Source organism: Nicotiana attenuata, chromosome 3 (genome assembly GCF_001879085.1).
Source record: "Nicotiana attenuata strain UT chromosome 3, NIATTr2, whole genome shotgun sequence".
Taxonomy (NCBI): domain Eukaryota; kingdom Viridiplantae; phylum Streptophyta; class Magnoliopsida; order Solanales; family Solanaceae; genus Nicotiana; species Nicotiana attenuata.
The window spans coordinates 1,473,407-1,485,558 of NC_031991.1; the positions used below are offsets into that span (position 1 = coordinate 1,473,407).

Sequence of the window (12,152 nt, forward strand, 5' to 3'; positions counted from 1 at the left end):
GCACGGACATATTTGAAAATGGGACGCATGAAAGAATATGGGAAAAGGTTGTGAAGAAAAAAGAAATGAATAACTAAAAGAAAAACAATTATTAGTAATGAAGAAATAAAGGGCGAATTAACCAAAATTCAAAGGAAAAATAATTGTACCAAACATTACCGCATGCTCCTTCCCCTTATTAATAGTAGTAAATAAAAAACAACCATCATCAACATTATGGACTTTCTGGCTGTAAACTGGAAAATCAATCTTTATTTTCAAATATGTAGGACTATATATAAGAACAAATTGAGGACCAAATAGGAGCAATTAATATAGTGAGGAGAAAGTAACATTCAAGGTGTAGTCAGGACCAATAGAGACCATAGTAAAGGAATAAAAGATTGCAAAGAAAAGTAAAGAATAAATAAAAGGAACACAATTAATCAATGAAGAAATAAAGGAAATGTAAAAATTCAAAAAAAAAAAAAATCAATCGAGACCAAAAAAATATTTGATCATTTATTCTAATCTGTTTTAATTTTTGTGGACAAAGTTCTTTATATTTATGCTGGAAAAAGGTAAGAGGTACTCAAAACTTGAGAATAATTGATTTTTACACAAGATAACCCAGAAATTATGTTAATAAAAGATAGAAAAGGCCAGAAAGAGAAGGAAGATTGTCCCTTGTAACCTCTCACTTCTGTATGATCACGTTCAACTCTAGTTATAAAAAAAATAAGTGGATGATGTAAATATAATTCGGTCTAAAAGTCTGGAGTCAAATCCCATAGAGAACTGCGACTTAGCTATAACTGTTCAATATTGCTAAGAAGACAGGCTCAAATAATTTCTAAGTTATATTGATTGCAATTCCTGTTTTAAACTAATTAATTAACAACTGTTAGAAGCAGCAAAAATTATTAACTAAGGAGATTAAAGGTTGAAGACAAAATTAAGGAGACCTAGGGTTACGATTTCTCCAATTGTCAGAATCCTTAATTGATACGTTAGCTATAATTTTGCCAAGTCATCTACTGATCGTGAGCACTCGACTTACTGCAATTCTCTCTAAATCAATCACGTTAATTTACTAGATATATACGCTAGCTGACAATTTCTCATAACTAATTATTAAGGTGTCTGTGGTTCGGTTTGGATCGATTTTTCCCTAAAAAGAAACCAAATCAAGTAAGTCGGTTTTTCAAATATTGAAACCAAACCAAACCAATTAAATCGATTATTTATTAATTCGGTTTATCTCGGTTTTTGTCGATTTTCAAATTTTTCGGTTATTTATCAATTTTTTCTTAAATATGAGACATACACTACCAAACACATATTCCGGCAACTACTCTTTCAACGTAACACTATGTAATCAATTGTTCTTTGAGAATCTATCATTTACCAAGATATATTGATGATGAATGAATCAAATAATGATGAATAATTTAAGGACTCAATTAAAAATAGTTTTTTTTTTACATGAAATAGATTCTTGTGCTTAGTAAAAGAAAACCACCAATTAAACAAGAATGTAAAGGCAAAGAACAAGATTATTAATATGATAGCAAAGAACTAGACTAGAAGTGCAAACGATTAACATGTACCATAAAATTTAGAAATTTTGTACACACACAACAACAACAACAATAACAACAACAACAACAACAACAACAAACCCCGTATTTTCCTACAAGTTGGGTCTGGGGAGGGTAAGATGTACACAGCCTTACCCCTATATAGGTGTAATAATAAATTTTAAATAGCTACTTCTATAGTCGATGTGGTTCGGTTTTTTCGGTTATTTTTTTATTAAAAGCAAAACCAAACCAAATTTGATCAGTTGTTAAAATTCAAATCAAAACCAAATCAAACCAAACCAAAAAAGTATCGGTTTTTTGGTAGGGTTGGTTCGGTTTTTCGGATTTTTATGAACACCCCTACTCACTATGATCATGTCAAAGTTCCATTATCTCTAATCCCGCTTTTAGACCTGCAGTATTGATCTCTCATATACCTAGGGAGTGACGTTGTTCAACACCTACCTAAATACATCTTCTCTCTCGAGCAATACATAATAAATATGCAATGTTAATTGGGATATCTTTAACTAACTAAAATAAGCACGAATAATTGAACAAATAGAGTAATCTAATGGCCCAATGTAACAAAACATATCAAGAATTCATCATACAACAGGTTCATTAAAACCCTAGATATAGAATTGCCTACTCATAATAGTATGTAAAACTACAATACTAAAACTCATAACCAATAGTTAAAGATAGGAAGAAGAAAGGAAAAACTCGTTGTTGAATCTTTCGCCTTGCTCCTAGCGTATTCTTGCCTCCAAAAGTGTTTTGTTTCTCCAAAGTAGTGTCTCTCAAAAAGTGACTAGAAGTAGGATTGAGTTGAGGCGGATTTGAAATCTTGTTTTTCGGATTGGAGAAGTTGGAGGCACGTCCAGACACGCAACTCATGCTATTCCCAGTTGTTGTTTTTTTTTTTTGCTCCGTTACCGGTCTGGCGAAGTGAACATCGCTTTGCTGTTCGGGACTTTCTCTTAAGCTCTTTTTTCCGCTACTTTTTTGTTGGTTTTTTTTTTTTAATATATTAAATACATAAAAGAGGGTGAATGGAAAATGGAGGGAAATGAAATTTTTGAGTGAAATTTTAAATTTCCCCCCTTGGCAAATGGACATTGTCCCATATTGGAAGAGGAAGAGGTTTTTTATGGGTATATAAGCAATTGCTCTTCTTCTAGCTCTTAAAGAGTTAAGAAGAAGGCAAGCCTCGCGCCGCCGTCGTCGTCGCTCGCTCGGCTCGGCTTCGGCTTCGGCTTTTTGGACCAAAATTATTTGTTAATAGTAAAATATTAACAGAAATGTTGGATTTGGTCAAATGATTGATTGATTAATTTTTTGGACCAAAATTATTTGTTAATAGTAAAATATTAACAGAAATGTTATTAAATATTTATTTTAATAACATAATATTAATATTAAAATAAATATTAATATTAAATCCTTCAATGCGTTTTTTCTGTTTTGGTAACAGAAAAGTAACTACCCTCTTCAATTTTCCCTCTTTATTTTTCCTCTTTATTGTTGAGTAAATAGCCATTTATGTAATGGCATTTATGCTGTGGCCGTTTTGCATAAACAGCCATTCTGAAGAGTTGCACCTCTTCAGATTCCAGCCCAACTTTGGCTATAAATACAAGGCTATTCTGCTCACAATTTCCATACGATTTTCTGAGTTTCTCCTCATTCTTCTACATATTTTTAGCATCAAACAAAGTAACAGTAAGTGTAATTTGCTACCGAACTTTGTGTTCGCTGAAACACTGGGTTTGAAATACCACTACACCAGTGTGTAATTCGTTCTATCCTGGGAGGAAATAATCCATAACCTTGGGTACTAGGAGGGGATTAAATTCCTTAAGGAAACACAGTGAATTCGGTGGGCTCGAATTGGTTTTCCGTTATTTCGTTGTTCATTTCTGTTTATGTTCATTTCTGTTTATGTTCATTTATATTTCCAGAATTATTTTACAAATACAGTATACTAACATTTTTCTCCTATTTGATCCTTTTTCGCCTAAGTTTATTTCTACACGTAAGAAACACGTAATGAGCATATTTTCATTTCAAAAGCAACTTGAATTCCCGTAACTCACACAAGAAATAATGTACAAATACACTCAAAACTTGCACTTTTCATCCTTTTATGTATAATCTTCTTTTATTTATTTATTTTTCTTCAGAAAAGTACTTTCTCGTGCATGATGATTAAGCAGTAACAGCTTATATGTATTTAATTGATGCAAACAAGTATGTGGATAAGCCTTCCTTTCTTATACCCCTTCCCCTTGTTAACCAAAAAGCAACAACACTATTAATAAACTGTTGACTCGATTAAGGTCTGAATAATTAAAAATCATATCTTCGTTCCTACTAAAACTCCGAGCGAATTAAATAATTTTCGCCACGAATGACTATATAACAACAATTTGAGGACCAAATAGGAGCAATTAATATGGTGGGATGGTTCAAGGTGTAGCCAGGACTAAATAGAGACCAAAGATACAGCTTGCGGACACTGTTGACTCAACTAAAAATATACTTAAAAAACTATAAGGAAGAAAAGTAAGCTATATTGACCAAATTTGCCCATTAATTCTATGGATGGATAAAAGCTGCATTCTATTTCAAGTTTGGACTTTAAAAGAAAAGTAATTCAAGTGTGGATTTAGGTTATACAGATTAGTACTTTTTACGTTAAATAAGTGTAGTTTAATCTGTTATATCAAATATAATTTTGAGAATTTGAGAAACATATATTTTTAATCGCTCGCAAAAATAATAGCCGATAAAATGTATAATTGTTTGGATATAATCGTATTTTATCAATATAATATATGTATTTTTGGCAAGCGAATGCAATTAATTCTGCCAGTTCGGTCAATTTTTTATTTTACCCTATAATTTTCTAGTATCTTTTTCAAGCTAAATCAAAGTTGATTATAGAAAATTATGTTAAAAACTCACCCCCATCAAATGTTTATACTAAATGGATGCATAATATGCGTTTGTGTATAGACTTATCACTTTTAATTATAATAAATTAATATATATTCTCACTTTATTAAATTACGTAATCATGATAAGTTAGACGTAGGGCAACCTGGTACACAAGACATCTCATTTTTACGTAGGGTTGGAAAAAGAGTCATGAGCTTAAACAGTCTACGGCTCTATGCTAAAGTAAATATTAGTGGCTGGTTCCACGGCTCGAAACCTCCCACACGCTATGCCTTTGCCTATTCTTTCCTAAAAGGGAGACTTAGTCTTTGGTCCTTAGTCCTCACTCTCTGCCATTTCTAAGCCGCGTTTTCCTTTACTTTGATTCTTCAACACTCCCAAATCATAAACCCCTCTCCCTTAAAGCTTCTTGAAACCTCACAACATTATACAAATCTTGAACACAAAAAACCACCATTGTTTACTCTCTAAAAAACCATGAAAGCATATTCAACCACACCATTTCTATGGCCATTCTTGATCAAAAAACTCACCTTTTCTTTTCTTTAGTATTTCTTTGCTTTCTCATTTCCTTTTCACCCATTTCTTCACTTTCAACTGTTTCCATTTCAAAAACTTCTAACCAAACATTAATTTGTGCATTGATTTCCTCCTCCTCCTCATTTCCTCAACAATCTTCTCTCAATTGTACTAGTTTTCCTCAAGGAATTCAAATCCCTTTAAATCCTTCAGTTTCCTTTTCTGGAATTGTAGGTGGGAATGGTTTCCTTTGTGGGTTGACTTCATCTTACTCTTCTTCTACTTCAATCATGGTATGTTGGAGATTCTCAAACAATGGTACTAACTTGTCTTACAAAAGGATTTATCTTGGTCCATTGATCACAAATCTTGATTCTGGAAATTCCCACATTTGTGGAATTGTTAATAATAGGCTTGAATGTTGGCAGTGGCATGAATTTAATTCATCAAACAGAAGTTTGATGAGTTCAAATCTTGCTGTTGGAGAAGATTTTGTTTGTGGTTTGTTGGAATTTGGTGAAATCCAATGTTTAGGAAGTTTCAGAAATGTCACTGATGCTATTCCTTCAGGGAATTATAGTGAAATTGCATCTGGTTCTCAACATGTTTGTGCTATTTCCAAGAATAATAGTTTGATTTGTTGGGGAAATATGGTAGGAGAAAAGCCTATTGGCCAATTCAAATCACTTGCTTTAGGTGATAATAGGAGTTGTGCTTTGAGGATTAATGGGACAGTTGTTTGTTGGGGAGAAACTGGTTTTAGTCTGCCTTCATCTTTGAGTGAGGAATTTTTTGAAACATTGGAAGCAAAACAAGACATTTTCTGTGGTATTGTGACCTCAAATTATTCATTGTTTTGTTGGGGCAATGACATTTTCAATTCAAATCCAGTAGTTTTTAATGGTGTACAAGTAGTTCCGGGACCATGTACTACTTCATGTCCTTGTGTACCTTTACCTAATTATGAGACATTTTGTGGTGAGGGACTAATGATATGTACCCATTGTGTTTGGCAAGAATCCGGTGTGAATCCACCAATCGTTAACGGGTCGGGTCCTGCACCACCACCATTGCCCCCACAGCCAATGCCACCGTCAACGCCATCTCAAACGAGTGGAAGAAGCGATCCATGGAGTAGGAGGAATGTGGCATTTCTAGTGGTAGGTTGTATTGGATCCTTAATGATGTTGAGTGTCCTTGTTATCTTGTTTTTCAAGTATTGCAAGATCAGAGGATGCAGAGTACACGACTCTGGCCGCCTTGATGAGGCGGGGTCACCGCCCCAGCAAGGCAGCCAGACGTCTGGAGTTCAAGATCAACAAGGTACACCTCAACCACCGGTCTTGAAAAAAAGACTTAGTCAATTGATTAGTATAGGGAATGGGGGTCACCTAGAAGAATTTTCCTTGCAAGTGTTACTTCAAGTGACTAAGAATTTCTCCGACGAGCACAAAATTGGGAGTGGAAGTTTTGGATCTGTATATCATGCTAGATTAGAAGATGGGCGCGAAGTAGCCATAAAAAGAGCTGAAGCTTCAGCCTCATCTTCCTATGCTGGTGGCACAAAGTATAGACAAGAGGACAAGGACAATGCATTCCTCAATGAGCTAGAGTTTTTGTCGCGCCTCAATCACAAAAACCTTGTTAGGCTATTAGGGTATTGTGAAGATAACAATGAACGTGTCTTGATTTTCGAGTACATGAACAATGGCACTCTCCATGACCATCTCCACAGGCTCGAAAGCTCTCCACTAATGTCATGGCCAGGTAGGATCAAGGTGGCATTGGACGCGGCACGTGGCATTGAGTACCTGCACGAGTACGCAGTGCCACCTGTCATCCATCGTGACATCAAGTCATCCAACATATTGCTCGATGCCACGTGGAATGCCAAGGTGTCCGACTTTGGATTGTCCTTAATGGGGCCTCAAGATGACGAAACACACCTTTCTATGCGCGCTGCTGGCACGGTCGGTTACATGGACCCCGAGTACTACAGACTGCAACAACTGACGACAAAAAGTGATGTGTATAGTTTCGGAGTAATGTTGCTAGAGTTGTTGTCGGGTTACAAGGCAATTCACAAGAATGAGAATAGGGTACCAAGAAATGTGGTTGATTTTGTTGTACCATACATAGTACAAGATGAGATTCATAGGGTATTGGATCATAGAGTTCCACCACCAACACCTTTTGAAATTGAGTCTGTGGCATATGTAGGTTATTTAGCAGCAGATTGTACCACATTAGAAGGTAGAGATCGTCCAACTATGACTCAAGTTGTAAATACACTAGAAAGAGCCTTGAAGGCATGTTTGGCTACTCCAATTTTCTCTCGGTCTAACACCGATGATTCGTCCACATAGGCAGCATGCTTTGACACGTGTATATTGTAATTACACATTTTTCTTATTTTCCTATATATATATATATATTTAAATTATTGGAAAAATGTATGATCCATATTTTAACTAGAAGGATTAACTCAGATAGCCTCTCATCTAATTTCTTAAACTAAAAATAGTCGGCGGATGAATAATATATGTATCATTTATGTATAATATGTGTATAACAATGTATGATCAATGTATAATTTATATACACCGGATTGAAAAAGTAAACAATAATTTGGCCGGCTAATTGTGTAACAATCTCTTTCAACTAAGAAATTTTGATATTAGAAGTTACATTGAAAAAAAATATTGTAATTTTTCAATCAAAATAGTTTTAAAAAAAGATTAAGTAATAGTCAAAGTTTACATTACTTTGAATCTAGGTAATAAAGAAAAATTAAAATATTTCCTCCAAGATTTAGAAAGTGTATGAATTAATACCTACCACAAAGTGAATTAACAAAAGTGGATGACAGAGCTCATTAATTTAAAATTTTCCTTCTGACCTTCCATTTGAATTTTCCTTTTCAATTTTATAATTTTTCAAAGACAGAGTTGGCAATTAGTACTACCATTAAGTCAAAGAAAAAAATATTGAAAATCAAATAATATAGAGAGTTTACCAACTATAACTTGGTCCTTTTTTTGCTTTTGTGGGGATGATTAGGTCACATTTGTAGAAATGTGCATACAATTCAACAATATTCCAAATTGACCTGTATTTTCTTCCTTTGTCTGTTTGAACAAGCCTTATATTATTAGTAACAACAAAACCTAGTGAAATTTCAGAAGTGGGGTTTGGGAAGGGTAATCCATACGACACCTTACACTTATTTTTGTGAAGGTAAAAATATTATTTTTGATAGAACATCGGCTCAAGACAAGAATAATTGTAATAGTTTTGAAGAAAAAAAACAATAGTAGAGAAACTATAAGAAAAGAATATGATTTAAAATGTTGATGAAGAAAAAGTCAACTTGCTATGACAAAGGCATATATAGTAAGGTCACCTTCTTCTCTTGTTCTTTTCTTTTTGTTTAATATTTTTAGAAATGAATGGGCTTTGCCAAGTCAAGCCACCATAATTGCTAAAGTTTAATTCATGACTACAAATTCAATAATTTGATGGCTCCTTATTGCAATAGATTAATTTCTCCGTCTCAATTTATGTGATATATATATTTATTTTTTTTATTTAGTGGCAGCTCGGTGCACTAAGTTCTCGCTATGTGCGGGGTTCGGGGAAGGGCCGGACCCCTTTTTTTAGTGCTAAAAAGAATAATACATTTCTATATCTAGTAACAATTTAACTTTAAACTTACCATTATACCCTTAATGTGATGATTAATAACCACAGAATTTCTATATATTGTTTTAGATCACAAGTTTTCAAAAATCTTTTTTTTATTCTTAAACTTCATATCCAGACAAACACCGGCGTACAAAATTGGGATGGAGGAAATTATTGAAAAAATGACACTGTATAGCCACAGTAAAAATAATAGCCGAAAAATATAAAATTTGTATATTTTTTGTATATATATACATCCTGTATGTTATATATAAATTTTATATACTTTTTCGACTACCAAATGTAAATAATTTCTGGTGCGGGCTAAAACTGATAATACCTCAAAATTATTACTATATGGTTCTGCTACAGACCTTCAATTTGCAAAAGCATGGAACCTTACCCCATTGAAAATTAATATGCATTTGAAAATAGTTTTACACCTTTCTAAAAGTACAAATGTCTTTCATTCATACATACATTGTCCTTTTTGTAATGATCAAATAGTTAAATGTGAAAAAATAGGCTAGAAAAATATAGAATATATTTCAAACACGTGCACTATGAATTGCCTCACAACCCTTGTTTTTAGTTCTTAGAATTATATCTTGAATTGGTATAACTTTCTTAAAATTTTAAAATAGAAAGATTGATGTTGATAGTTATTATTACTTTGATCTTTGGTGATAATACAACGGATTTACGTGTAGTAACTAGCAAGTATATACTGCATGTACTACTTTTCAAATGCAACTTAATAAAATATATTGTATATGTCCAAATTTGGTAATCACAATGGGGTCGACCACGACACAGCGACTGACGGTCGTTGTGATAAAGGCCGATGACCAGAAGCGGGCAGCTGGAGTAAGATAATAACGGTAATCGAAACTTAGGAAGAGACGGGAAGAATAATATTCGTTTGGATATTCTTTATATTATACTTTTTAGGGTTTTTTGGGGAATGTCTCTTATAAATAGGAGGAAATAGTGACCAATAGGGGGATCTGCCTCTTTGGGAACCAAGCATAATATTGTAAAGTAGAGAGAAGAATATACGAAAGAGTTGTCCTGTTCACTTTATTCAAGCACATGTTATTTAACTTTCATCCATAAATCTCAGAGGTTCCGCATTCATATCAACTGCATACCCTTTCACATCGTTAGAAAGAAGAGACACCCAATCAAATAATCATTGGGTGAAAGCTCCTTCACGCTATAATCATTGTCGTTTCTTACATTTATTGCACATTTATGATATCGCATATTTCATCGGTCTTAGTATATTGAACTCATTAATTAATACTCTTAAACTCTTCTCACTACATAAGAATCTCGCTCTATTTGATCTAGGATTTATTAAGATTAACTGAGATTCACCTCATCATCTTGTTACTAATTAGTTTAGCAATTATTTGCTCAAACATATATCAAGAGTGAATTATTATACCGTCCATCTAATTTAGTTGGACCTTAAAAGGACGATTCTCTAATTTGAGAAATATTTTATACGTCCTATCTAGCTTTTTGTTTTTATTTTACGACGACAATGTTCACATCAGCTTGCTTGCATCTTAACTAATTCATCCATGAACGGGCTACCACCCGTAAATACAGATATTAAGATTCAGCCAAAACTTGGTACCAAACGTAGGATCCAAGATATACTTCTATATCCCTCTAAGTTTATGATTTTATTTTTCAAACTCCCATCTATTTATTTTTTTCTTTTGATAATCAAGAAATATCTGAGGGCCATTAGAACATGACTTAGAACTCAATATTTTTCTTTTAGGGTGTGTTTGGTATAAAGGAAAATATTTTCCAATTTTTCCATGTTTGGTTGGCTTAAATGTTTTGGAAAACATTTTCCTCATGAACTCAATTTCCTTCAATTGGAGGAAAATGTTTTCCCTATCAAGAGAAGGAAAAATATTTTCTAAAACTCCTTCTTAACCTTCCCCACCCTATTCCCCATCCCCCACCCCCACACCCAACCCACCCAACCCCAACCCAAGATTTTGGGAAGATAAATACACTATTACAGAGAGGTGAATCCAAAACATAAATTTTACGAGTTTAACATTTAATTCTTACTATTGCACTGATTATGCTTTTCGAATTATAAATTCAAAATTAATTTTTTAAATAGTAATTTCTTCATATATTTATACTCATATCAAAATTGTTAGGATCAATTGAACTCATTAACTAATATCTACACTCTGCACTTCATTAATACGCAAAAGTGACACCATACATGCCCATACCCCGTAGGTGCGCCCAATTCTAGAAAAATAAAAGAAAAAACAACAAGATTGACATAAAATTTAAACTACCAAACCTTAGAGAGGTACACTCAATACACATCGTATCAGTATCATATGATACTTTGAGCTTGAGTGCACGCGGGCAAACACACATATATATGTGTGTGTATTTTGAAAAAAAAAAATAGCAATACTACACAGTATACATGATTTAGGGAGGGGAGCATGAGTTCACGTGCCCTAAGAAACTCCCCCCCCCCCCCCCCAATATGCCCCTGTGGATAACGGAACACTAACATACTTAAGTGACTTATACAAAAGAGGGGCCAAAATCAAAAGCAAAAACCATGAGTATACAACTAGATGCTGAAAACCAGACAAATAATTTTTCTTTTTTCACTTATTCTCGTCTGTACATGGTATTTCAGCATATTAATACAAGAGGAATGGCAATAAACAATGACAGTTATTCATGATAAATTCAAAATGCATCCTATGATTGAACTCTTTTCTTCACCTAATTGGATAGTACTCCTCAGTCTTTACATGCAAATTTGTTGTGTTCCTCTATGCTGCCACAGTTCCCAACTTTCCTTGCTTTTGTTCTCGAAGCTGTGTTAATGCATCATCGATCTGAGCAAATACGTCCTGCTTGGAAGCGCTTCCATTCACCTAAAACGGAAATAATTCAGAAGAGCGGAAGCATATTGCCCTTTAAAGGATAAGAGATGATAACTCATGCACGCACCTGGAAATAGAGGAATTATAATATGTCTCGATCAAGTAAGGAATAGAGAAGTGTTAAGAGGGATCATTTCACTGATTTGCTTCTTCCCTTGGCTAAAAGTATAATATCGCTCATCGAAGTTGTTTGGTACCAATTGAGAGAGTAGCTTTTTTTCATCTCATATGAGAAAGATTTAAGAAGTTACTATTTGGGGGTAACACTAAAACCTCACTTCGACACCTTGTAAAATTTGAAATAGTGGCGTGCATCTATTACACGTCCTGTGTGTACTATTATTGTTCAACTTCAACCAAAGCCTTGGGCTATTACATTTTTCACATTCACAGTACCCAGAATCGGATTCATCTTCAAAATACTTTCCCTAGCAAGGATTTTCCCTTTTTCTTCTGGGTGGTGGGGTTTAGG

The 12,152-nt window shown here is 33.9% G+C and overlaps 2 protein-coding genes across 2 annotated transcripts in view; one reads left to right on the forward strand and one right to left on the reverse strand.

Annotated features, from left to right (window-relative positions):
* On the forward strand, positions 4,860 to 7,537 carry LOC109223189 (serine/threonine-protein kinase-like protein CCR4). The gene has a single exon (XM_019387399.1). The coding sequence runs from the start codon at positions 5,033 to 5,035 to the stop codon at positions 7,409 to 7,411; it is 2,379 nt and encodes a 792-aa protein (XP_019242944.1). The 5' UTR covers positions 4,860 to 5,032; the 3' UTR covers positions 7,412 to 7,537.
* Positions 11,306 to 12,152, reverse strand: part of LOC109223190 (adenylate kinase, chloroplastic) — a 9,837-nt gene continuing 8,990 nt past the window's right edge. Inside the window, exon 7 of the mRNA XM_019387400.1 lies at positions 11,306 to 11,671. Within this exon, the coding sequence (XP_019242945.1) occupies positions 11,567 to 11,671 (105 nt within the window). The 3' untranslated portion in view covers positions 11,306 to 11,566. The remainder of the gene's footprint in view (positions 11,672 to 12,152) is intronic.